Source organism: Calypte anna, chromosome 4A (assembly GCF_003957555.1).
Source record: "Calypte anna isolate BGI_N300 chromosome 4A, bCalAnn1_v1.p, whole genome shotgun sequence".
Lineage (NCBI taxonomy): Eukaryota > Metazoa > Chordata > Aves > Apodiformes > Trochilidae > Calypte > Calypte anna.
The window spans coordinates 20,679,703-20,707,624 of NC_044248.1; the positions used below are offsets into that span (position 1 = coordinate 20,679,703).

The following is a 27,922-nucleotide window of genomic DNA, read 5'->3' on the forward strand; positions in this document are numbered from 1 at the left end:
AATAATTGCAATAAACTTCTCATGAGTAGCCTACAATAAGAATCATTAAAAATTCAAAATCATTTAGCACATAAGTTTTACTGGGAATCTTGCTATGGCTAATGACTTCTGCAAGGAGGGAGACACATGCATGACCAAGTAACCCACGGTTACTTGGTAGGTGGGCTCTGAATTTAGAAAGTGGAAAAAAAAGCGTGGCATTTTAAACTCGGATTTATTAACCATTTAAATAATTTATTGAAGGCTACAAGAAGATTCTCCATCCCTTAAAGTCTTTAAACAAAGACTGAATGGCTACAATGCATGGCTGTGGTTCAGTTAAACAAGAATTATATACACTGTCAAGTCAGATATTTGTGTTATCAAGAAGCCTTTAGTCTACCCACCACCAGAATGGTTATACAAGAATAAACATATTAAATAGAAGACTCTCAAAGAGTACACAAATGTAAGTCATATAAGTATAAAAGGAAGAGAGAAGAGTCTTTCTTTCATGTTGGATATATAATACTGAATAACTGACAAATGGCATAGACCTTAATCATAGAATCATAGAAAGGTTTGGGATGGAAGGGACCTTCAAGATCATCCAGTTCCAAACCCCTGCATGGGCAAGGCCATCTCCCACCAGACCAGGTTACTCAAAGCCCCATCCAACCTGGCCTTGAACACTTCCAGGGACGGGGCAGCCACAACTTCCAGTCCTGTTCCAGTGTATCACTACCCTCATACTAAAGAATTTCTTCCTAATGTCTAATCTATATTTACCCTTTTTCAATTTAAAGCTCCTCTTGTTCTATTGCTACATGCTCCTGTGACCCCCCTGTAAAAGCCCACCAAATCTGTCAGACATGACTTCTCCTTGGTGAAGCCATGTTGGTTACCACCAATGACATCCTCATTTTCCATGTGCTTTAACAGAGCCTTCAGGGGGGTCTGGCTGTTCACAAAAATCTTATTGAGGTTTGCTGCTCTTGGGAGACTTTGCACAGAAGTGAAGCAAAATACAGCAATGATCATTACTCTTACCAGGTTTTGACAAAAGTATGTATAAAGGATAAAATGCTGCTCCTCACTTCTAAATTAATGAACATGTTTATTACTTCCTATGAGCAAGGTAAAGACACTCAGTTGTATTAAATCAATTTTATATCTTTTGTGAATGTTTGAAAGAAATGGCTATCACAAAAAGCCCTCAATCTTTGTTCCAATCATATTAGCACTTTCAGCTGAGTACCTCCACAGGTATTTTATCTGACAGAAGCTAGCTTTGGGACACCCCAAACGTAGACACAGGCTGAGGGATGAGTGGATTGAGAGCAGGTCTGCAGAGAAGGACTTAGTGAGTGAAAAGGTAAATATAAACTGTCAATGTGCACTCATACCTCTAAAAGCCACTTGTATCCTGGGCTGCATAAAAAAAGCTCCAGTGAGTCCCCAGCTGGAGTATTGTGTCCAGCTCTGGAGTCCTCAACACAGGCAGGATACGGACCTGTTGGAGTGGGTCCAGAGGAGGGAAAGAAAAATAATCAGATAGATGGAACACCTCTCCTGTGAGGCAAGGCTGGGAGAGTCGAGGTTGCTTGGCTGAGAGGAGAGATTCCATCTCTCCATGAGATTTTATAGTGGCCTTCCAGTGTTTAAAGGGGGCTACAGGAAAGAATAGGAAGGACTCCTTGATAAAGAGCACAGTAAGAGGATGAGGGTTAATGGTTTTAAACTGAAAGAGGGTAGATATAGATTAGTTATTAGTAAGAAATTTTTTAGTATGAGGTTGGTGAGACACTAGAACAGCTTGCCCAGAGGAGCTGTGGATGCCCCATCCCTGGAAGTGTTCAAGGCCAGGTTAGATGAGGCTTTGAGCAACCCTGGTCAAGTAGTCAGAGGTGTCACTGTTCATAGCAGGGGGCTTGGAACAGCATAATTCTTAAGGTCCCCTCCAACCAAAACAATTCTAAGATTCTCACACCAGCAAACACAAGATAATGTGTGCATAATAGCATCCTTTTATCATTCATACTCAGAGAAGTTACAAGCACACAAGAAGCTTTCCTAGTACAAAAAAAATCACTTCTATTTCCTTGATAAGCTGTAATGCCAGTGTTAAGCACCACTTACAAAACACAAAGCTTTAATTTTTCTCATGTGTATGATTTTTATCCAATGAAGTTTTAAATCACATTCAGTTGTCATGTTGTTCAGTTGTGGATACAGAAGTGTCAAAGATGGTACAATCATTAAGTACTACTCTGTGTTTGTCAAAATATACTTTCATTCCATTAGTTACAAAATAATTTGTTTATGTTCTCTGCATTCTCTTTGTGTAATGCTAAAGATAAAATAGAAAACATGTAATGGACTCCATTCTAGGGTTGGCCCGAATCACATATTTGAAAATGTGCATTCAGTATTGTATAGCCAACATATAAAGTAGTAGGAATGTGTTACTTCCACAATGGTATTTTGTTACTGAATCAGAACAGAGCTGAAATCAAAGACAGGCAAACTCAGCTTCATGATTAAATATCTCTTTATCTCCATGTTTTTACAGTTAGCCTCCTTTCCAAAAGTAAATGTTTGTTTGTTGTTCTTATTTTGTATAGACTCACTTCAGAATTGCATGGTATGTTTACAAGAAAATCTGATAAAGTATTTATAACTGACAATGTGCCAGTTATCAGAATACTATTGTATCTCCCCACTGTTTTCCACAAATAAAAACATTGCATGGCAGCTTCACACACACAGTGCTGTGGGTGTTTGCATAGCTGACTGACATGTTAAGTGGCTTACAATGGTCCAGGGCAGACTACTGATGAAAGCCAGTACAGCACTATCTGCTTGAATGGAGTTACTTTAGACTGTACAGAAAGTTAATTTTATTTACATAAAAGGTGATCCACATATCCAAGAGAATAAAATTATCAAAAAGCTAAGCTGGGTTTGGGCAACAGTTTGGACAGCTGTAATAAAAAGGGGACAATGAGCAAAAAATTGTTGTAGGGCTTCTAGGCAGGGCAATGGTGGTGCTTCTCATGTAGTTTGGTTGTGTGAAAGAAGCCTGTTTAATAAAACAGGGCTGGTTATGCTTCATGTCTCCATCACACCACTTTTTTTTGCACTAGGTTTGATGCCAGTCACTAATATTTGACTAGAGTGTAATATCTCCAGTGCATATAAAAAATAAGTACTATAGACTTAGAAGGTAATAGCAGTATCAAGATTACTTTACTGACACTTAGAGATGTTGGAAAGGTTTACAACAGGGATCCTGTCTATTCTTCTGTTGAGATTCATACACTTCTCAGAGGTCTGACCAGGGCAGCTAATGCCTGTTTCCCTCTGTATTGCTTCTGATGGCTACTATGCTCCAGTGGATCATCAAAAATTGCTCTCTTCTCCACCGGCACTGAAGTGGTTAATCCTTGACCAGCCTAAAGCTTGGCTTTGCAGTCTTAAACACCTGTGCTTCTAACCTACACCAGATCCCAAAGGGATAAGTTGACACTTTATCTTCCTCTAAATGAACACAAAACTCTTTGTTATTGCCTTAAAAGATCTTTCCAATTCAGTATTAACCAAAGAATGAAAAACTACCTGTGGTTTTGTAGATTGATAATCACCATGTAGCCATATTATGGCTATAGACTAATCATTTCTGACCAGTTTCCTTTCTGCAGAAAAAAAATTGTCACAAAATTAGCACACAAAGTGGACACTTACTATTTGAACTGAATGTCCTATTAATTACTACCTTTGTTTCAGGACCATTAAAAATCTCTCTCTCCAAATTCTCCTCACATCTTCTCTGTCTCAGTAAAACTCAAATCTTTCACTTCTTGTTTCTAGTCCTTACATGCCTGTATTGTTTTTGCTTTCTTCCTTTCACTCTGGAATAATAAAGTAAAATTAATAAGATACATCCAGCAGATGCACAAGAAAAAAATCATCACATGTCTCTGGCATAGTTTTCAATCCTAATTAAATTGGGCTATCTCAAAGACAATCCATTCAGTTTCTGTGAGAGTGCATTCAGCATGTCTGCTGATGGTAGCACTTAAAACAGAGATCTTTGTAGGAGGAATGAGTTACTGTCAATCTAGAAGCTCATTAGAGTTGACACAGGCCTTTGCCCCAAAAATGTATTTCTCTCTTTTTTTTTTAATTAACAAAACACTCTTTAAGCCACATAGTTTTGGCTCACAGTCGCTCCCAAATCTCAAGATGTTATTGTGCAACAGAAGTGGAGAGCCATCTACTGGAAATAATACTTCTTGCAGTGCAATCTATAATTCCTTAATGGTTATTTTACCTTTTTTCCAGTCCTAATCCTCAGTGGAAAAAGGCTGAGGAGGTCGTAGTATTTTTTTATTATTATTATTTTGAATTTATTCATTTTTTTAAAGACCAAGTTTACAGCCTATTGCAGAAGAGGGACAGAAAACAAAAAGAAAATAAAAATAATCCTGCAAATGTCAAGCAGGAACCAGAGTAATTATGTTCTAAGTTCCTATCAGAGATACATTACCAATATATGATATCCTGGGGTAAGGAAGATACATAGTTATGACATATAGGGGTTACGGTAAAGCCATTGTTACTAAAACATACTAAAATCTACTTCATTTATTGTTTTTCCTTAACAGTGTATTATATTTTTATCTTTTTTTATTCTTTTTCCTGCAGTAAATGATAGGAATGAGGGAGCTGTATTTTAAGAACAAACCACAGCAAAAAAAGTTATTGTAAAAAGGCACTATTCCTCTTAAATTCTGTCTCCACCTGCCGGGCAATGGGAGGTATGCCACTGGACACCAGCAGCAACACAATCGTGTGCTGAACATCCGTGAATAATATATTTATATTTATTACAAAGAGAGCTTCCATTAAATTTCTGCAGATTCTTCTTAAATTTATTTGAGTTATGGCTATAGTCAGGAGCCTATAAGAGAAAATACTGAAATAACAGGCAGTCTGGGCCTCAGTTCTTTCACCCTCTATGCATTGCCCGTAACTATTCGTTTGAGATTAAAGCAACCTGTTGGAGAAAACAATGGTATTTTATTGCAACGCTTTTATTGCAACATGTTTACTTCATTGTTTTTTCAATCATTTAGTTCCCTTTCTAAAGTTACAGGTAGATTAGCAAGTAATTGAAAAGGATTCATGTGTTTGGTTTTGGTTTGGCTTGGTTTTTGTTTTTGGGTTTTTTTGTGGTACAAAATAAATTGGTATAAGTACTAATGTAGAGGAGATGGGGTCACCTATATCATTTCCCTGTAGTACCAGTAGGAGGCTTCTTGTCACAGATGAACTGTGAAGCCTATGTAAATATTTTTTTTTATTATGTAAAATCTTCTTAAAGATTCTGCTTCAGAAATTCAGTGTAATGGAGATGCTGAAAATGGTAAGTTGGTTTTCCCACTCTGACAACAAGGAATGACCCCTTTAATGAAATACAAATGATACCAGCATCACTAAAACAGAAACTGAAAATCCAGAGTGCGTTGCACAAGTCCAGCCCCGTAAGGACTGACAACTTCTGCTAAACACAAATTTATCTGGAAGAACCAAGTGATTGGAGCACAACAATTAAGCACTTATACCCACAGTATTATTTTTTTGAACACTAATTTCTTTTTGTATGACCTTTTTTTTTTTTTTCCCAAAGGAAAGTTTGAAGAACCCAGAGCTGTAAACTCCAAGCCTTGAACCAAGTAGCAAAGCAGGAATAACGGCATTTCCCAACAAGAAGGGAAAAGGTAGAACAGACTTCACCTATTTCCACCTTTTCACTGCTGCATTTTCGGGTGTGACATCACACGGGAGGAAAGATGCGGACAGAAACACTCTTAGGGTTGATGCTGCTCCAAGTGACGACATGACCTGATACTCGTCGCCGCTCAGGGTAGTCAGGTAACGCCTTTTACGGTCCATCATCGTTTTCTGGTTTTGTTTCACGACTCCAAGGAGCAGCACAGCGGCGCTGAACTCCCCTCCGCGGGGCAGGGCGCTGCCCTGACAGGAAAACTACCGCTCCCAGGAGGCGCTGCGGGACGGGCGGGACGGCGCGGGGGTCACTCGCCGCGCAGTGCACGTTGGGACTTGGAGTTTCGGTCACTCCGCACCGCGACGGCCGCGCACGCGAGGCGAGGAGCGCGGGAAAGGCCCTTCCTCCCCCCTGGAGGCTCCGCCGTCACGTGGTGCGGGGCGGAAGGGCGTGGCAGTGCGCGGTTGCCAGGTAACGGTGTGTGTCCCTCCGCTGGGGGCCGCCTCCCGCGCCCCTCGCCGAGTGGCGGCCAAGATGGCGGCGGCGGCTGTAACGGCAGGGTCCTGAGTCCCTCCGGCACCGCTGCCCCGCCGCATCCAGCGAAGCGAGGCCGCCGCCGTTCTCCGCTGCAGGAAGGCGAGAAACGCTCGGAGGGGCAACTCGGGCCCCTCGGGTACCGAACGTCGGTGGAGGAGAAACCGGGCCTGGGTGACCTCCTCTCCGCCGCGGGGTGAGCCGCCCTCCACTCCCCCTCGCGCAGCGGGGCTGCCGCCTTCTCTCGCTGGCAGCGGGGAGGGGGAGGCGGCGGCTGCCGGTGGTGGGGCAGGGCTGCTCGTCCCGGCCTGCACGCCCCTGCGGGCCCGCGTGGGTGGGCACCCGAGCGGCGAGGAGAGGGAAGTAGGCTCGCTGCCCGGGGAGGAGGGGTCCGGGCCAGCGGGGGAGCTGGGTCGGGCAGGCCCAGGGACAGCCCTTGCGGTGCCAGCAGGTTGAGCGGGTCTCACCCGTCCGCCCCGGGGGAGGGTGCGTTACTCGCTCTCCAAGGAGACGCCGGCGGGGCCGTGGTAACAGCCGTGCTTTTGCCTGAGGCGATTCAAGGGGAGCCCGCCTACCTCCCCCCGGCCCGCCCGGTTTTGGCGCCGTGAAGGACCGGGCTTTCCGCGCGCCTCCTGACCGCCCCCGGCGCGTTTGGCCGCCCCAGGCAGCAGCTCTGCGGGCAGGGCCGCCGGGGATCAGCCGCTCTGCCGGGCTGCTGCCCGCAGCGAGACCCGCTGGGCCTGCGTTCGGCGCCTCGCCTTGTGAGGACCAGGTCGGGACGGCATCCTGCGGGGCGCCAGGAAGGGCTTGATCAGCGCGGCGCGGTCACGGCTCTGCAGGCTGGTAATGCTGGGCATCTCCCTCCCTTGGCCAGAGTTCTGGAGTTTGAAGTTCTGCCAGCGCCTTGTTTCTGTGAGGGCTGTCCAGTGTAACGAGAGAGGACTCGCTCCGTTGTCTGCTCCTGTTGGTGATATACTCTGTTGGGTTTTAATAAGTTAATGGTAAATTTTAGCTTAACGAGGAGTGCGTTTTTTTAAACAGCTGAACTTAAAAAATATTTGGTCTCGCTTCCAATCTTTATGGCTCTGTTAGGGCTCTTTACAACTTCCTGTTTTCCATTTAATCTTAACTTAAAATGTTTGTGTGCAGAATTTTCAGAGCTCTTGTAGTTCACATGAATGCTCTAGAGAAAAAAAGGTCAAATGCAACTCGACTGTAGAAAAAACATTTAAAATATGTATCTTTGATTTGTTCTGTGTTTTGTAGTTATACTTTTAAACAAGTGTATTACTATGAGGTGTACAAAATATGTTTTGACTTCAATCTCACATGTTTTATATGTTACCTTATTTCTGTAGAAATATACTTGGAAGTTTTTTTTCCAAGTCCTTAGTAAATGTTGTAAGGCAGTACAATGTGCTCAAAGAGAGCTTTTATACGGATTCTCCATGTGCAAGATGCTGAAATTGATAATGTGTGGCCGGATGCAGAAATAGCATAATGGGAGGATACCAAAGCTTTTATAAGAGGATTTCTTATGGAAATACCTGGTAAAATAAAAGTAAGAAAAAAATACACATTAATGAAATGTGTGGGGGGAGGTAAAAACCAAAGCTTCATAGGGAGAAGCTGAGAGAAAAGCTGGATGAACCTCTGTGTTTTTAACTGATTTGAAGGGATAAAATAGGTCAACATATCTCTGTGATCTTAAACACCCTTGAAATGTAACTGATTTGGAAATATCAAAGACTATGATATGAATAATTGGAGACTTGCTGTCTGGGAAAGACACAGTTCTGTTAGAACACTAAAATCTATTTACTGGAAGCAGTCAGGATAGCTTTATTTTTTAACTGTATTTATTATGGTGCATTGGTGTATGCCCAGTGCCCTTCTTTGAGAATATTATTCAAAATGTTCCATCTGTGGCAGTGAATTTACTTCAGAGGGAATTAGAGATGCCTCCATCAAGGATAGCTGGAGATAGATTTTTATGGAAGTCTTAAATGAAATAAATGCAAATAGTATTACATAAGTAACAATACTGCCATGTCTTGCTTTTCCAGTGGAAGGTAGGGAAAAACTTGCTACGGTTTCAGAAGAATTATATAACGTGGTGATGAGGAAACAGCTTACTGAATTGGACTGTAAACCCAAATGGCCTCTAATCTTGTCAAGATGAACTCATTATGCTTAGTAGCATGGGTCAGGATAGAGTGCTGGTTGTAATGCTGAAATAAGTTGAAATAAGTGTAGTGTGTTCTACTGTTTCCCTTCTTGCTCATCTACAAAGCTGAACACTTGTAACTGAAGAAAGTTGGTGCAAACCAGATGTTTTCTTAAATAAGATAAAGTGATAACTGCATTTATTTCAATGCTTGTCAAATTTACCTTGAGTTGTCAGGAGAGCTTTCCTACAAATTTTTCGTAGAATACTTGCACTTCTACATGAGAACAAATATGAAAGGGTATTGTGTTCATACTTTCTAAATAAATGTGACAGGTCAGTTGCACAGAAGGTGTGGTTTTACAGTTGGTCTGACTGGGTTTCACTCCTGATGGCATGGCTTTTAACTTGCCTTTGTTGAACCTACAGGTAGTTCTTATGTAGTCACAAGGTTAGCCAGATCAGGAAGCTTAGCCAGTTGAGAACTTGTCTGTTTGATTTTTTAATTTTTTTTTTAATTTCGGCTTTTTTTGGTAGCTAGTTTATAGGTTGCTCCAAACTGTGGCAGCATGTCTTAAGTTGGTACACTGTTGAGTGGATTATGTGGTTATGGTATAATGAGCATACCTGGTAGATCCCCATTTCCTTAGTGGTATAGTAATAGGCCAAAATAGGTGTTTGCATAAAAATACTGCTTTGTGCACCTACCGAGAGGGCTGCAATTTTGATTGAATTGTGTACCTAAGCAATATAGGTGTACTAGTACAACTTTTAGTTCAGGATTTTTTTTTCTGGAACTGATGATAATAAACCCACAAAATTCTCTACTACTTCTTAATCTTGAGTTTTACCTGCTCTCTTCACCTGCACTGTGTGAAATCTTGGTGTGACAATAATAGTAGATAGGTTGCAGTAAAATATTTAGAAAGAAATGGTCCTTTTACTATTATTTTTACTTGTTAAAGTTAAAACTAGGATTGTGTAACATAGTACCTAAAACTATCTGGAAGAAGTATTTCTCTGCAAGACTTTCTTCTATGCAATGGAAATTCACAGAAAAGTTTATAGCACCATGCGGGGGAACTGTGCCAGCAACACTTAAGGTTCTTACTGCAGGCTGGGAGTATATACCTTTTTGAACAAGCTAGTCTAATTTCGCTCCTATAAAGGAATACTTTGTTTCTGATCTTGCAGCTTTAATAGCTTTCTTATTACTGATGTCAAAACTAGAAGTGAAAGTGAAAACGTATCTATTAACATTTTACTGTACAGAGTGACAGCAAAGCTCTAGGAAACCAAAATTATTCCGTTAGTTTTTGGTAGAAGCTATAATACTATAGGTGGCATGGCATTCACTCCTGTATTAAAGAAAGTAAAAATCCTTTTCTTGATACCTAATTTCTGTGTATTGTATCAAGTATCCCCCTCAGTGTTCTGCTGTCAGCATCTTAGTAGGGCAATGTGAAAGTTTGACATACTAGATCTCTGAAGTCACTTACTGTTTTGAATAAACATTACCCTGGACTTGAAAGTACAGACTTTATAATCTACAAAACTTTATTAGACTACCTTATGAACTACAAACTACTTGGCTGGTAGTTGGTGTAGCTGTTAAACTATAGCAAACAGTGTATAGTGTATTTTGAGTATTGAAAGCCTTAAAAAAAAAACAAAAAACAATCTAGGAGCAGTGATGGAAAAAAAGTTTTTAAAAACCCCAACCTGCAACTACTCTGTATTTAATTTTTAATGGCAGTGTCAGTGGTGTGAGTACTGTTACATTTTTAGTAACAGTTTACTGAACAGGGAATTTTAGTTTCCTAAACTGGCCTTGTGTTTTCATTTTATGATGTGTGTGTAGCTGTCATCTCAGATTATGAATTTTCAAGATGCTCTGCATAAACTGATTTTTATTAATGCAGCACATTTCTTTTACCTGTTTATTTTAGATTCTTTTTATTGATTGCTTGTCATGGCAGCAGGAGGTGGTCCCTTTGAAGAAGGCATGAATGATCAGGACATGCCTAGTTGGAGCAATGAGAGCCTTGATGACCGGTTGAACAACACGGTATAATTCATCTTATCTTTCTGTTGGCATTTTGTGCTGTATATTAAAATTAAGAAGAAGCTTCTGTTAGTAGCAGGTAACAGTGCAAACCCCAAAGCCTTGTCAGTACAACTTTACAGTAAAATATCCACAAAGCCAATAAAAATAATTGAGGTAGATAGAAGCAAGTAATGAGTGTAATTCAGAGGTTTTGATATCTGTAGCTCTGTTCATGGGAAGTGGTAAATAAAAGTAGCTCGACCCAGAAGAATTGTGGGTGTCATGAACGTGAAAACACTTATTTTCAAAGTTCTGAACTGCTGAGCAGTCTTCTTTAGCAAAGAAGAAAAATACAATTTTAGCTTCATTTGAAACTAATTTATTGCAATGCAGGATGAAATGGGTTGAAAATTTCATGACAAGCTATTTTTAACATCTACAGTGGAGTAAAATTGCATTTTGTAAAGTGATGTTTGCTCTAGACAAGTTAGTGCATGTCTTGATAATTGCTTTTTATTTTTATTTCTGAAATGGAAGTAAATTCTCACTGAATTGAAATGTTTACTTTTTATCTATGTGGATAACAAATGCAACTTTTTTTTTTCTCCTCCCTCTGGTTTCTTTGAAGGACTGGGGAAGTAAACAGAAAAAAGCAAACAGGTCTTCAGAAAAAAACAAGAAAAAGCTTGCTGGGGAAGCTGAAGCAAGGCTTACAAATGATATATCTCCAGAATCCTCACCTGGAATGGGACGACGGAAGACCAGAACTCCTCATAGTTTTCCTCATACCCGATACATGACCCAGATGTCTGTTCCAGAGCAGGCTGAGCTAGAGAGGCTTAAGCAAAGAATAAACTTCAGTGATCTGGATCAGGTTTGCATGAATACTAGTTCCCACTACACATATGGATACAAAATTTATTCAACTATTCCTTAATGATTTGACAGATGAGTAAGATTGCATGAGCGATTAAGATTAGAAAAAGCTTATAGGCACCCTGGGAGTCAAATGAAAGTTCTGGTTTTGAACTTCAGAAAATTGTGGAAGGTTCAGGACTGTGGCTTTCTCATGCTTGAGAGTATGCTAGCTGTCTTCACTTTTCCTCTCATCATTAGCATATTTCTCTGTCCTCAAATGGTATTTATTATTCATCATGCTTGTCTGCCACTCAAAAATATTTGTTACCATATTCTGAAAGGCTGTTCTTGAAGTGCCAGTTTGTAATTGTGAACACTGTTACCCTTCTGGATTAAGCAGAAGAGTACCATTAAAAAGTGCTTCTCAGGAGGGTGTAGAGAAATGTATGGTGTGAATTCTTGAACCGTAACTGCTTCTCAGTGGCACATTCATCCTTCCCTTGTCCAAAACAAATAAAAGTATAAGGGATTATTTCTTTGGTAACAAAGAATTGCAGAACCCATTTGCTTCTCAGCTGTCCTTGGAGGGCAGGCTTACTTGCTGGATAATACATGGCACAAATCACCGGCACTGTCTTCAGTAGCTTTTTGGCTAGTCAGTGACTAATCCAAGTGCTTAAATTGAACAGTACTTAGAATATATTGGAGAAAAAAAATAAAGTGCCTTTTTAATCTTTTTTTTTTTTTATAGAGAAGCATTGGAAGTGATTCTCAAGGCAGGGCAACAGCTGCTAACAACAAACGTCAACTTAATGAGAACAAAAAGCCATTCAACTTCGTGTCACTGCAGATAAACACGAACAAAAGTAGAGAACCTGCCTCAGGTCCCCAAAAAAAGGAAAGTGGGGTATCACTGCAATGTAAAGAGTGGCTTGGAGCAGCTCTAAGCAAAGATTTCTTGCAAAACTGTCAAGTCTCAGCTCAAGAAGATGGACAAGGAGAATCATCTATGGATAGTAGTCAGGTATTTACATAGCCTATAAAGTCTACAGACTACTGATTCTTACTAAGTTTTTTATTACCTTGTGACTTTTCAGTGTATCTCTGAATTTCTGAAAAGTGTAATTGTTAAAGCTTTGCTGGAAATCCTTAATTGCCTTCTGTTCTAGAAGGTAACTTGAGGTAAATGTGAAATTGACCTTAGTTTTGTATTGTTCTTTAGAAATCTGTTTGTTGGCAAGAGAAGCAGCATTGATTTTTGCCTGAGAGGTTGCTGCTCTTATACAGTTCCACAAAATACTCTCAAAGTTTAATATTACATGTTAATGAGATCATTTCTCTTTTGGCCTGTGTTGGCAAGGAGCCCTGTGCTTCAGCCTTGCAACTTCATGCATGCTTAGATCTTTTAAAAGCTGTTGACTTTTAACCACTTGTAGAAGTGTGCTTATAGGATTGAAAGTACAACTGTGTCACCCCTTTAATTACTACTTTGCTGTTGCTATCACCATGTCTTGTGCATTAATTACTTTAAATCTGTAGCTGAATGCATTCAGTAACTTGAGTATCTTTACAGATTGTGAGCAGACTAGTTCAAATTCGCGACTATATTGCTAAGGCCAGCTCCATGCGGGATGATCTTGTAGAGAAAAATGAAAGATCGGCCAATGTTGAGCGTTTATCACACCTTATAGATCACCTTAAAGAGCAGGAGAAATCCTATCTGAAATTTTTGCAAAAGATGCTTGTAAGTTTGAGAAATAATATATTTATTTCTGCACTGTAAACTCTTTTAGGAGTTGACCATTGGTGTTTTGATGGTGCCACTGGGGGTGTTGATTTTGTTATGTAGTACCTTCCATCATTCATTTTTACTACCCCCTTATATAGCTTTTGATTTATACCAATGAAATATTTCAGGCTAGAGAAAATGAGGAGGATGATGTTCGGACTATAGATTCAGCTGTGGGATCTGGTTCTGTAGGGGAGAGCACATCGCTAAACATTGATGTGCGGTCTGAGGCTTCAGATACCACGGTAAGCTGCCTTTTAGTAATTAAGGTGCTAGAATAGAAATGAAGACTTTGTTTTGTTTTTGACATGATTGTTATGATACTGTCATAATCTGCAGTTCAGTTAAATAGTAAACCCCCAAACCTTTTGTTCAGGAGGAGTTCATGCATGGTTGGATATGTTTTTAAATCTTTTTGTATGAGAAAAAATGTAATAATTCTGTCACAGTAACAGTATATCTTGGCTTGTTTTAAAAAAATATTCTTTTTTCAAAAGCGAATGAAAGGTTAAATGCTTGCTTTGGCAGAGCATGCATGGGATTGATGTAGGAAGGAATATTTTTTTATACTGTAAGTTTGTTAGTGGGGAAAACTTGATGTTGTTGGGTAAGGGAGAGGTCATTAGTGGGCCATTGCTGAAGTATCATTCTAGTGACATGATAAAAGTATTGACCTAGCACTAAAGAGATGAGCACCTTCCAGAAAATGTTCTAAATTTAGTTATGGAAAACACAATCTTCCTTTGTTTATAAAAGCTTTTACAATAATGTTGTAACCAATTCTTGGTGTAGATATAAAAGCATTTTAATAACTACTTGTGTTATACATCTTCCAGTAGTACTATACTGAGGAAAAGTACTAGAGAGCTGGTACTCTTTTGGTCAGTTAGTCAATGAATGTTCTGTAGACCAGGAGAATTTACGTGCTTGGAAGTAAAACAGCAGTTTAAGCATTAAAAAGTTTTTGTGATTATTTTAGCTTTGTAAGGGCTCTTTCTGTTCTTGTAACAACATAAAATTATACATGTGGAAGATGCACTTTTAACTTTAAAAAAAAGCCTGAAAAATGCAGAAAAAGACTAAAGCAGTTTTTAAGAAGCATGCATGTAAACTTGCATTTTTCATCATCTTCATCTTTGGTTTTAGCTTTATGTTTGGCTTTATTTCTCTTTACTTGCAGTTTGAGTATATTATGTGCAGAATGAATACTTCTAGTCTTCCAAGGCTGATTGCTATACGGAGTCATATATGTTATGAAAATTATAAAAATTACTAAAAATGTTTTTGCTCTTTAGTAGATTGTATTTAATACTAATTTTCATTATGTGACAAGTTATAAGTGGTTAGGTTTGTAACTTAAAAGTGCATGTTAAGTTAAACATGTGAACATGGAGCACATGTTCAAAATCTAACATACTAAACTGTTTAATAAAGGAGGTATCTTTTAGTTTGAGCTTTCGGCCCCGCATTGAGGACAAACTAGGGAATTCAGCTTCACGAGAACAGGTTACAGACATTGATGTTACAGCAAGCCCTAAAGGGAAAAGTGACAGAGCTCCTCTGAATGGCAGGGAAATCTGGCCTTGTAGGATTAATAGCCAAGAACATGGATTGCCTTCAAAGGTACACTTCAAAATACTATTTTAGCCTCAAATAGGGTTTATACATGCTGTTGCTTTAGTTTGTTGATTTTTTTTTCTTTCTTTTCATTAACTGTATTGAATGTATTTGTTGCTTACAGTGAGTGTTCCCATTTGGCCTGCTTGTCTGTATCCAGCTCTGTGTCTCTCTGTTCATGAAATGAATCTTCTGTCCCTAGTTGTTTTTTTCTTTAGGGATGTTTGACAACTTTATTCAAGTGCTACGTGGACAGAGAAAGTACTGGATGTAACTCTGTACAGCAGGTGTTCTAGTTTTATGTAGATAATTCAGTTTTCCTGTTCTTTGTGGGAAAATGATGTAAACGTGACTTCAGTCACTTAATATTTACACCAATAGTCTCCCAATGCAAATTTATGGTAATACCATATAGAAAAAATAAATTAGAGTAATAGCTTTAACTAGTTCCACCACTGGTTTTGTGTAGCTGTTTATTTAAATATTTGATTGGAAAGAGGAGGACTACTAAGATGATGCTTGGAGTCAAAAACTTCTTTTGTTACCTGTTTCTAGCTTTTCTTTTAGGCTTTATCTCTTACGATGATTTAAAAAAAAACAACAAAAAACAACAAAAACAAACAACAAGCCAAACAGGAAAAGTCCAAGTTCATTGGGTTTTTTTTCCATAAAACTTCTGGTGTTTTGTCAAGCTTATTAGTGTAAATGTAAAACTTAGCTTGAAAATTTAACTTAAGCAAATCTGGTACTTCAGATAAAGCATAGGTTATTTAATAGGTCAACAAGGCTGAACATTCCCTTTTTCCATTTTTTTCCTTGTTTCTTCCTGTGTTGATTTTATTTTGTACTCTGTTTTGCCTCTACTCTCCTGTTAAAATTTCATCCTACATGTAAAAGCAATAATCAGTGCCAGTTGCAGTGCCAGTTGGAGAAGTTTAGAATTCTGGATATGTTTGCCTTCCTCTGCTGAAAAGAGGAGCATTCCCTGGTTCCTGGAACTAGTTAAGATGCCTGATTCTATTCTGACTTTTTGTGTTGAAATTTTGGACAGAGATGGTTTTGAACTTCAGGAATTCATCACTACGAGGGGAGAATATGTTCCTTTAAGTTAGTACTGTTCTTTTTAAACACTTGTAAACTTATGACAAGGAGCCAAATTTTTCCTGGATTTCTTCTGCATAGGGTGATAATCCAGCTTCAAACAGGATAAGGATCTTAACTAAGGATGTCTCATTAAAATACTCTATTTGCTGACAATCACTGAATAAAAAAAAGTTCTGAGGGAGATATCCACCTCTAGTTAGGATAGGATGAGGAAAATAACTTAGTTTTAATGCATTTTAGTTACTCTACATTCTTTCATTTGTTCAGATCTATTTCTGTGTCTTTGAAAATGTGGTAGTTCTATAGGTAGTTCTATGCATGGTTTTGATTCGAAATCCATTTACATAAATATGGTCTGTTCCAGTGTCTATGGCATAAACATAGCATAGAAAACTAAACATGTTTTACAGGTTTGCCAAGAATAACTGCCAGAAAAGTTCTGCTGAAAATTTAGAGATTTTAGGCCAGTAAATCAAGATCATGTATTATGTGTGGCTCCATGGCATTATGTGTGTCCTGTGCTTTATCTTGCTTAGTTTTACCATCTTTTATGATTCAAAAGACAGAGTGATGCTTGGGTTAGTCTTTGGGACATGCTAGGACAGCTAACTGAACTTCTAAAGAAAACTTAAATCCCAGGAGTGGTAAGCATGTTTTGGTGGTACAAGCTTCTTTCCATGGGTTGTCTGACATTTTTAGATGGGAAAGGACTAAATGAAAAGGTGAAGCTGTTTTCACTTTCAGCATTCTTACATTGACCAGGCTGTTGGATTCTTTTAAAGTCCTGTGTATTTAATACTTCTAACACTGGCACTTAAAATACCTGATTATTAATGTTCTTCCATATTTTGCAGGCCAGAGATCCTCAACAGGAGGCTAAAGAGGAGCTGGAGAACTTGAAGAAGCAGCATGATTTATTGAAAAGGATGCTACAACAGCAGGAGCAATTGAAGGCTCTTCAAGGAAGACAGGCAGCTCTTCTTGCTTTGCAGCATAAAGCAGAGCAAGCAATTGCAGTCATGGATGATTCTGGTATGTGGAATGATGGTGTCTTTGATAGCATGTTAGCATGCTGATTGAATCGTGAAAGCTGGAATTGTGGAATGCACATTAAAAAGTGTGGTTTGGTTGGGTTTTTTAAATATGATTAATATATATATATTTACATATAGATAGATTGATAATATTAAAAAATTTTGCTGCAAGGCTTTAATTCTGAAAAGAGTTGCCAGTGTGTGAGTGTAAAATGGCATGTCAATTAAAATTTCCACTAATTTCTGTGGGTACTTGTAAATTCTTAAAAGTGTGGGGTTTTTTGTTTTGTTTTGTTTGTTTGTTTGTTTTTTAAAGAATTGGTCTGCCATGTCAGATTAGGAGTCTGCCTCTCATTTCAGTCATGGGGCCAGGCCTTTGAGGAAAGAATCAGAGTGGATGATAGTGTTTTCTGCCTTTTTGTATCTCCCTGGGCATTTTGTTTCAGGTTTTGGTTTGCTTTTTCATGGGATTTTTGTTTTTGTTGGCTGGTTGCTTGGCAGATTAGTATACATTGGTAGACTATTGGTTTATCCAGTAAAGGAGGAAATTGCTAAAGCAGTTCTGTAAATAAATAGGAAACTATAAATTTGAACTTTTGTGACATGTAAATTAATTGGAGGCATGGTTCTGATAATAGAGCACCACCATCATGACATTCAGTTTAAAAGCATTCCTTTAATTCTATATATTCTCAACATTTAAAAAATTAACTTAAGGATAAAGACCTCTTTTTGATGTCTACTTAAAAGTTTGTCAGCAGAGTTGTTTTCTCAACAGTTCAGTCTTAAAGGGAGACAGTTGTCTTTGATTTGCATGATGTTGACATGGGAATTATCTTTTATTTCTTGGAAACTTACGGTGCCCCCCACCCATTCCTAAATTCTGTTTAATTTGCTGTAGAAATAGGATTACAGGTATGTGTAGAGAATGACATTTTTGCACTGAGCGAGTTTGGGTTCAATCTGCATTATTATTCCATTAATCTTCCCCATCAGAATTGCCATTATGCTTGATTAGAGGGTATACATGAGATAGCAGTTAGGTGTTATATTTTAAATAGCTTAATTTGTAGAAAAGTGAGCATTGCTTTCTTAAGGTCCTTGCTTTTTCTACTATTTCCTCTGTTTGACAGACCATAGGAAAGAAGGTGAAACTACTTAGTAAAACTCTAGATTTTTAGGTTAGGGAGACAAAGATTGTCTCCTTTTAGAAGGCTACCCTGGAGGAAGAAAAGCAAGTGCCTTCAAAAAGTGTTTCCTTGTTTCTTAAGTGGTTTTCAATAACTACTTTTCTCTCATCTGCTCTGCAGCACTAGACCTGTGATGGAAACTTTTCTTTCCTCAGATACACAAAACTCCATGTGGGTGAGGGTAGATGAAGTGGGTAGAAAATATGGGTACTTATGATAATTACATTTTCTTTGGTGTTGATTTTGTTTCATGTTTGTACTGGTGTCACTTTTAGTAACAGTTTCTTACTGCTGTTTGTGTTGACTTACTTAAAGATGTGGTAGATCCCAGAATTGTAGGGTAAGAAATGCAAAGAATCAAATTCAACCTAAGGTTGTATAAATGTTTTGGTAAAATAAATGTTTTGAAACTTGAAAACAGTAAATCGTTATTGTGCAGGTAACAAGGTCATGGGGAAAAAAACCACATTTGTCCTTGATTTTTCTTATGTAGTGTTGGTTCATATTTGGGGAAAAAAAAATTTGACCCACCCACATTATTTTGATATCTCAAGTGCCAGTTTCATGTCTTAGTGCTGTTTGAATCTAGCTTTCAGGAAGAGGAAAAAGTGTTGTCTTTTTGATGTATTACTCATACAAAAATTTTAAGGACAAACCCCCAAGGCTGCTCACAGATGTAGAATACAGTGTATACCAAGATGAAAGCTTGGTGTCCTTTTAATTTATTAATATAAGAAAGTAAAATCACATGCACTGTTGATAGCTCAGCTATACTAAGGCGTAACAGTTTTGTTTCTAACAAGCAAAATGTTTACATCAACCCTACTTGGTTGGTTGTTTCCATTTTGCTCTTCAGCAAAACACAGGGCAGAATTGAAAAGTGCTTTTGTAGGTTTCTTTACAAAGGGGATGCGAGTTGGCGTGGTAGTCTCTCTGTTATGGAACCAATCTTTTCAAGTGTAAACCTAGGGGGAAGGACACAACAAAAATAATTGCTGTATTATAATAGTTGCAGTATATTAGTTCAAGTATATTAGTATATTAGTTCTAGTTAAACCAAACATTTTCATCAAATAGCCTTTCTTTTATTGCTGTAGAAAATTACTTTGGTTTTTTTTTTCTCCTCTGCATGCTCAGTTGTAACAGAGACTACAGGCAGTGTTTCAGGAGTAAGCCTTACATCAGAATTAAATGAAGAATTGAATGACTTAATTCAGCGCTTTCACAACCAACTTCATGATTCTCAGGTCAGTCCTTGGATTGCACTATTTAAGTTTAGCCATTAGCAATTTTTCTTACTTTTTTGAACAGTGCAGTTAAATGTATTTCTTGCTTATTTGTGTGCATTTGCTAGTGGAGTGATTAGGTTTCCCCGAATAGGAAAGTTCAACAACTTTGTGTTTGTAGGAATTTATTAGCTCAACAATCCACGCTTTTTGTCTTGCAGCTTTCCCTGAAAGTCCAGAGAAGTAGTTTCTATGATGCAGTACAATTACATATTAACCCTATATATAGTTGGGATATAATTAAAATGCTTTTCTTTTATAATGTTCTTTGATACGGTGTTGAGCCTAGCAAGCCTATAAGAGGGCTTTTTGTATCTTGAAATTTATTTGGCTTTTTTTGTAGTACTCTGAGTGAAATTAAATTGCTCTTTTTGTTCACAGTCTGTGCCAGACAATAGAAGGCAAGCAGAAAGTCTTTCACTTACCAGAGAGATTTCACAAGGCAGAAACTCTTCAGTGTCTGAACAGCTGTCAGATGAGAAGACACAGCTTTATAACAAGATGCGAAAGTTGCAGGGTAAAAAGCAAAAAATGGACAAACTGTTAGGAGAACTTCATACGCTTCGTGACCAGCATCTAAATAACTCTTCTTGTAAGTAACGGGCAGAATTGTATCTTCTCAAGAATACGACTTTTTTAATGCACATTTGTAACATGGTCTTTTGACTTGCAATGAGTTAATGAAAAAAATAATTAAGCTGTGCTTGGCAATATTATGTAAGTCTTCTTTAATGCTGTATAAGTTTCTGGCTGAATGGAGAGCTCTGCAAGTAATGAGTGTTTTTGCTAGTAGCACAACAAAGTTGATTAACATGAGGATGTGATGACAGGATTTTTTTTTCTTCAAGGCTTGTCTGTGACACATGGCTTGTTGAGTGTACCATTGAAACTTTGTCACAGTACATCACAGTGCATCTGTGTTTATGTACTTGGCACTTCAGAAGTTGGTAGCTCTTTGGCATTATGGGGTTTCTTTGCCTACTGTCAAAAGAATTTCTCATTCACTAGTCGCAGAGACTTCAGTCGTAAGCCATGTGGGCCTACATGCTGTCTTGCCTTTTTTATTTCTAGAAATACATTTTTACTTGTAAAGTTTGTCCCAAAGCTGGAAACTTCTGAGGGCTGATGATAATGTATTCTGGTTACCCTTAAGAAATTCTGGAGAGAAGGACAGATCAATTTAATAGCTGCTGCATTACTATGCCTCAGTCTTTACTTAAGGCCCATAGTATGAACATATTTGCGTATGATTTCATATAGCTAGAAAAAACAAACATCAGATCTCAGATACAAGTTTTGTAGTGTATGGACACAAGACCTTAGTAGAATACAACACATGTTAAGATGGTTCTCTTTATCATGCTGAAATGTTAAATTTCAAAAAAAGCAATTCAGACATAAACACTTAAATAATTCTTTGGGCAGATTCACAGCATGAAAGCTTACAGTTCTGAAGTTCCATAGAATTAAAATTAACAGAATGGTCTTGTTCACAAGAGTTACTTTTTATTCTCTTCCTATTGGTATTACATATCATGGAACCTTAGGACCAGAAGCACTTATTCTTCTATGATAAGAATTAATTGCTGTTTTATATGTTAGTAATATTTTCTGTAGTTACATTTTGACATAATGTAGTTAACCAGGTCCCTTTTTGCAGGTTGTTCTTACAGCTGTATTTCTTTTCTGCAGTTTTTCCTGCCTCAGGTTCTCCTCAAAGGAGTATTGATCAGAGGAGCACAACTTCAGCTGGTCCTGTAGGCATAGTAACTGTTGTCAATGGTGAATCAAATACTCTGGCATCTGCTCCCTATCCTCCTGATTCCCTGGTTTCTCAGAATGAGAGTGAAGAAGATGACAATCTAAATCCAACAGAAAAGCTTCAGTAAAAGTTCTTCATTTTTTTTATAATGTGCTTCAGTGATTTTCAGTATTACTTTTTAATAAGCTGTGTGTTAAGAAATAATTTCATATTTTAATCCACTTTATTATTATAGACCATTTAGTAAGTAATCTAAGTTTATGATTTCAGAGCTTCAAGCAAAAGATTCTTAAATATAAGAAAATTACAGTAAACCTTTAAGAACTGTAAATGATATATCTCCTTTTTTCAACTCTACATAGATTTGGTTAATATGAGAAAACATAGCGTATATATACTTTTTTTTTTTTCTCCTCAGGAAGCTCAATGAAGTTCGTAAGAGGCTGAATGAGTTACGTGAGTTAGTTCACTACTATGAGCAAACATCTGATATGATGACAGATGCTGTAAATGAGAACACTAAGGAAGAGGAGGAAACAGAACAATCAGAAAGTGATTCTGAACATGAGGATCCACAGCCTGTTACAAATATTAGGTTGTCATATTTTTTGTCATCCTAAATCTTTGTAGCCAAGTTGTTGCAAGTTTTCTTAAGCAATACATTATTTTAATCAACCAGAAGTAACTAAGTTCTGTAATTACATTAACTTTTTTATTTCAAGTAGCTTTCTTATACAGATAATTAATAATGATCTTGCCTTTGTTTATTTTTACAGCAAATGTAGATTAGATTTGACATTTAGAAAATCACTTATAAGAGACTTCAAAATATATACTTCCTTTGGGCTTTAGCACTAAATTCACATATATGGAATTCAACTAGATGTTTATCAGGCCTAGAGTAGAGGTTGGAATAAATACAAATTCATTTAGGACAAATTCATTTAGAGTCATTTAGGAGTGTAGTCCAATACTGTAGGACAATGCTGTGCATCAAGGATCTCCACTGTGCAGCAATGAATACTAATTTATCTGTGATTAATGTAAAGCTTTTATAATATAGACATACACCTTGAATGGCTTCTGTATTGTCAGTCTAGCAGGTGATAACTTGCAGCTGCTTCTGATTGCTTAAAAAATCTGTTGGAGAGGTGGATGTTAAATTCTGAGTATCTGGACTGATGTTATGTGGAGTTACTTACCTTCACTGTTTTTAAAAGTAACAAAATACATTTCTGTAAATGCCAGTTAATAAAATGTTAAGTAAAATTCATTTGATACCTGTTCTTAAGAAGCTAACATGAGTAATGTGTTTTACCCTAGAAACCCTCAAGGCATCAGTAGTTGGAGTGAGATGAATAGCAACTCAAATGTACAGTGTGGAACTAATAACAGAGATGGAAGACATCTTAATACAGACTGTGAAATAAATAACCGATCTGCTAATATTAGGACTCTAAAAATGTCTTCTGCTCTAGGTAAATTCTAAAATCTTCTCATAATTTTAAGTCTTAATGCAAATAATTGATAGCTGCACAGTAGAACCCTGTTTGGTGAGCAAAATGTTCAAGATTCTGACCCTTAAGCTGATACATATCTCATGTACAGTTATTACAATGGAGGTAATAAAAAAATAAAAAGAGGTTCAGTAGTATGTCATTAGCACTGTTTTGTTTTCTTCTCTCCCCACCTCCAGATTGTCATAATAGGGAGGATGGCAAAGATACTGACTTACCCCAAGGTGAAGATGATGAAGTGGAAGAAGACAGAGTTAGTGAAGATTCCATGTCTAGTCACAGAAGCAGCCTGGGTGATGCTGTTGGAGATGCAGAGTTTGAGCAGAAGATCAATAGGCTTATAGCTGCAAAACAGAAACTCAGACAGCTACAAAATCTTGCTGCTATGGTGCAGGTATTTTATGAACATAAATTCATTATTTAATGTAATCTATAACTTCTAATAGGGAAAAACACTTCTATAATTTTAAATGCACATTTTTAGGCTGAGGAAAAGAGTGTGTGTTTGATTTTTCTGAATTCAAAGGTGATAGTTCTGAAGTTCAAATAACTTTTTTGGGGGGATGCTAACCTAGCAGAAGAGTGGACAATACTTAACTTTAGCACTGGATTACAAAATAAGTATCAGGAAGTATCAGTATTATACTAAATATTTTTGTAAATAACATTCATCTACGTTTTTAAGCTTAAAATTACTATTAATGTTAGTTTTTGAAATCTAGGCTTTGCAGTCTCATTCAGTTGGGGTGTTTGGGTTTGGAAAGGGGGGGATATTTTTGGTTGGTTCTCAATGTTGAGGGCCAAGTATGAATTCACAGTGGTTTTAATTTAGAATATTTCATGTGATCTTTCTTAAAAATACATTTTATGTATCTAATGTCCCTACAGAATGCCCAAATTCGGGCACCATGTAGTACAATGTCTGCATACTGTAGGTGTATCAGAAATGTATAGGCTTTATGGTAAGAACTCTGAAATCAATCTTCATTAGATCATAAGTTTTACAACAGCAACAGTATACACACTCTTGTTATTTCAGGATTTTATTATTATAAGCAACTTGCCTCTATCTGTATCAGGCTTCGTTTTTATCATCAGTATATAGAAATTAGCTGTACAGTATTGTGAATCAACATAAGAGATGATAGAGCAGCTTCCACAATAAATAAATTAATGGTGTGTCTTCAGTCATTGTTTTATATTTACAAGGCTTGCATTTGTCTGTACTTAGTCATGGTACTGCGGGTTAGTGTAGCTGTGTCACTGATGATGATCTCTCCTGTTCTGCAGGTTCTGTGTTCAGAACAATCATGTTGGAAAACAAAATAAGCAGTGGCCCCAGATTTAATATTTTCAACTTAAATTGAGAACTGAATACACAAAAATTATGAAAACAAAAAAAGTTGAATAGAGAACTATGTAGAAGGCTGTTTCTAAGATATTTCAGATTTAATTTGCAAGAGTAGTATTGTTCTTATTTTAAGCTGATAATAGTAATGTTTAACTTCATTACTACATTAACAGTCTTATTTCACTCCACTCTCCTTCTATTCCTCTTTTCACCGCTCTGTTTTCTTCTCATGCCTTTGTGTTCCTACCCACTCAGTTACAGGTATAAAATACAATTCAAGTGGTTTATGCTTCCAGAACGAGACAAGTGGTTATACATTCAGAGTGGAAGGTTTAATAGTGTAAACTCTACAACTTTACATATTCTCATTAATTTAATTTCTCTTAGAGTTGTGATGCCATGAACATGATGACTTCTGAGTTTATGATCTGAACTAAAGACTGTTTAGTTTTGATAAATTAGCTAAACTAAATTAGTTATATTTTGTGTATGAGCTTGAAAATAGTCTGTTTTCCTTTCTGACATCCTTTCAGGATGATGATCCAGAACCTCAAGCAACAATTGCAAATGCATCTAATGTTGGGGACTTGTTTTTGGGTGAGATGGAAGAGGCAAAGCAACAGCCAAATAATGTCCGAGCTAGTACCAACAAGTTACAAAAAGATGTAGGACTAAATGAGAAAGCAAGGTATGCCTTTGTCAAAGGATAGTGGAACCATGCTCTAGGCTACTTTTTGCCAACTAACATGCTAATAACTTACACAGGGAGAAGTTTTATGAAGCTAAACTCCAGCAGCAGCAACGGGAGCTTAAGCAGTTAGAAGAAGAAAGAAGAAAACTGATTGAAATTCAGGAAAAAATTCAAGTGTTACAGAAAGCTTGTCCTGACCTTCAAGTAGGTAGAATGTGTTTTCTTAAGCTGTTGAGCCACAAAAAAAAATGGTAAAGAGATTTTAAATATGAGAATGTGAAAAAAATTAAAATTGTTAGTACTTGTATGTACTGTGAGCATATGAACCTCTAAGAGAATGGCTCTGGTTTTCCCATTCCACTGTAGATTCTTGCCCAGTGATTTCTCTACCAAGCTCTAATTTCACTATAGCTTGTCTTAAAAAGACTTGATCTAGTGTTCAGAAGTAGAGAACCTTCTATCTTACTTTTAGCCTGAAATGTCTGTATGTATCTGCTAGTCACTAAGTCTTGACTCCTTGTAGTTGTCATTTGTAGGTTCTGGTATTCTGAAACAATACCATGTCTTGCAAGTGTGATCCACACTTTGTTTTATTCAGACTTAACTGCACTGTGCTGTACAGTTTCTCATGCTCTTTGAAGATCTTTTCTATGAAGCAGAGCAGTAGATTCTCATTATTGTGCATCTACAGCTTTATAGAATGTTATATTACATAAAAATTAAGTTTTATTGATGTTGGCTATGTTCTGAAATAAGGTTTTGTCCTTTATTCAAAACTTATTTTCACTGAATACTAGTTCTCTTATTTCATAAAGCTTAAACTGTGCTGAATTTTAATAGTAGGTAAGTCTTAAAAAGCTACTTTACTCTATTTTGCCATTTGGTTTCTTCTTCCAGGTGTCAGCTGGCTTGGGTAGCTGCCCAGCAAATAGGCAGACTTCACCAGCAACCTCAACTCCAGCTATGAATGAGTGTAACACAGCTGGCAAGCCTTTACTTGAATTTGATGAATCTGTACCAGTAGGCAATGAGGTATTTCATACTTGATACTCTGTGAAATGGAAGGTTTAAAAAGGTTTTTTTTAAAAGTTCTAGCTCACTTGGACATGGTTTTAGAGTACTTGATGCAAGAGGCTCTTTCTGAAAATTTTGCTAGCATTTGTGCGGGTGGAAGGATATGTGATGAAAAGAGCTTCTTGGCTAGACTAGGCATCAGAAGCAAATACCTGAAAAACACCTTGATAGACTTTCTCTCTGAATTGCATCAGCATTCTTGTAAATTTTTCTTCAAGAGTTTGTGTGGCTGATAGGGCAGTGCTTCTACTATTGTCATTTAAAACCAAATTTTCTGTCTCCCAAGAAGAGAGTTTAAGGACTTTGGCATCTTCTAAGTAAGTGTTATAGGACATGCTGTGACTTTCAAGAAGCCCTTGTCTCAATTTTCAGAATTTTCTAGAGAAACATTGTCATGCTACTTAGAGCTAACTAACAGTGCATAGATTAGAAGATAAAACCAGTGTTGAGTGAAAATGCATGTCTTTTCTTTGAAAATTTTGTTACGTAATGTTCCGTTACCTCAGATTTTGCAGTATTTGGGATAAGTGGTAAATACAGGATGTATTTTTCAGCTTGCTGTACTCTAACTGGAGTTTCAGTATAATGCAAATCTCTGTGTAAAAAGGTGTAAGTGGGTTTCAAATGCTGACATTTTTAACGTACTTTAGTTTAGGTTGCATAGATTTCATTAATACTTTTCCACTTTACTGCAAGCAGCTATGGTCTGAGATGAGAAGACATGAGATTTTAAGAGAAGAATTGCGACAGAGAAGAAAGCAACTTGAAGCTTTAATGGCTGAACATCAGAGGAGGAGAGAGCTCGCAGAAACAATATCTACTGTTGCTGCATCTGTTAAAAGTGAAGGATCAGAAGCTCAACGTACTCCACAACAGAGTAGGACTGAAAAGTGAGAACACAAATAACTCTTTGTAAACCAGTGGGTCCATCTGTTGTTTACTGAGATGTCACTTTTGGGGCAGTTTCCTGTTCTCATCTGAGCACTGAATGTGTTGTAACAGAGCAATAAATTACTTTATGGATTTCTAAAGTGACTGCTAACTGGCAACTTGCCAGCTTTGAGTCCTCACAGCATATTTAGTCTCTCCTGTTTGATAAAGGGTGAAAAATCACCTAAGGAGATGAGAATGTGTAGAAAATGCCAAATGCTCAGAGTAGTTTTTTGTCATCTCGGCACCACTTTTAAGTAATGATTTTCCAAAGCAGTGAGTAATTTTATTTAGCAGTCCCATTATCAGAAGGATTCTAGTTTAGTTTTGCATTGATAAGATAATGTTAAATTACTTTTGGTGTGGCCTGATTACTTGAAGATAGAAGAACTTGTAATTGTTGACATGTTGTTTTAATAGTGTGGTAATTGAAAAAAATACTCCTCATTTCCCAAACACTCCTCCTTGGTTTCTTGCCTCCAATGTTCACTAGGACAATGGCTACCTGGGGAGGTTCTACCCAGTGTGCACTAGATGAAGAGGATGGAGATGAAGATGGTTATCTCTCTGATGGAGTTGGTCAGGCAGAAGAAGAGGAAGAAGATGCTTCAAGTTTGAATGACAGTTTATCTATTTACCCCAATAACAACATAGCAGAAAATGCCTATTTTGTCAAAGAAAACAAGGACAGGTTAGAAGCATTGCTTGTTGATGATGTGCTCATCAGAGTATGTTTGGAAGTAGTGGAAGAGGCATTGCATTAACTACAAAGCATAACTTTACAACATGTGAAATTTCTTCCTGCTTGCTAGGGAGCTGTGCAGTGGCATTTTCTTGTCCGAGTCTCTGTTAGCTGCAATGTGTATAACTAATTTGATTATTTTTTCTGCTTTCAGTCATTAAATGTTTGCTGCTGAGCTCTCTAGTTGTGTTTCAGTAGCTCCTTTTGTTCCCAAGTTGTTTTTATCAACTTAAAAGATAACCTATATGAAATTTTTGCTGTGATACTGATTAGACTCTTCAATAATAAATTTAAAAAAAAAGAATGCAGAAAACTAAACTAGCAGGTGGTTTTGCTTTCAAATTGTTGGCTTTTGCAGCATTGAAAATGATTTATTAGGTTTTTTTTTTAAGTTAATGTGAATATTTTAACTCTGCTTATCTGATGTATTTCCCTGAAGGTTTTTTGTAACTAAATGAA

General features: G+C 37.5%; 1 protein-coding gene across 6 annotated transcripts in view; it reads left to right on the top strand.

Annotated features, from left to right (window-relative positions):
• Window positions 1-6,281: 6,281 nt before the first annotated feature.
• PCM1 (pericentriolar material 1) overlaps window positions 6,282-27,922 on the top strand; it is a 42,362-nt gene continuing 20,721 nt past the window's right edge. The window contains exons 1-18 of one of the 6 annotated variants that reach the window (XM_030449595.1): window positions 6,422-6,500; window positions 10,421-10,539; window positions 11,147-11,392; window positions 12,128-12,400; window positions 12,950-13,120; window positions 13,294-13,410; window positions 16,741-16,918; window positions 19,248-19,357; window positions 19,778-19,988; window positions 21,089-21,281; window positions 21,577-21,753; window positions 22,482-22,636; window positions 22,855-23,069; window positions 24,560-24,714; window positions 24,792-24,921; window positions 25,615-25,749; window positions 26,488-26,681; window positions 27,215-27,412. In XM_030449595.1, the coding sequence (XP_030305455.1) occupies window positions 10,444-10,539; window positions 11,147-11,392; window positions 12,128-12,400; window positions 12,950-13,120; window positions 13,294-13,410; window positions 16,741-16,918; window positions 19,248-19,357; window positions 19,778-19,988; window positions 21,089-21,281; window positions 21,577-21,753; window positions 22,482-22,636; window positions 22,855-23,069; window positions 24,560-24,714; window positions 24,792-24,921; window positions 25,615-25,749; window positions 26,488-26,681; window positions 27,215-27,412 (2,954 nt within the window). In that variant the 5' untranslated portion in view covers window positions 6,422-6,500; window positions 10,421-10,443. Of the gene's footprint in view, window positions 6,501-10,420; window positions 10,540-11,146; window positions 11,393-12,127; window positions 12,401-12,949; window positions 13,121-13,293; window positions 13,411-16,740; window positions 16,919-19,247; window positions 19,358-19,777; window positions 19,989-21,088; window positions 21,282-21,576; window positions 21,754-22,481; window positions 22,637-22,854; window positions 23,070-24,559; window positions 24,715-24,791; window positions 24,922-25,614; window positions 25,750-26,487; window positions 26,682-27,214; window positions 27,413-27,922 lie in introns of all 6 variants that reach the window. The other 5 variants (XM_030449599.1, XM_030449596.1, XM_030449597.1 and 2 more) reach the window with 5 other exon arrangements.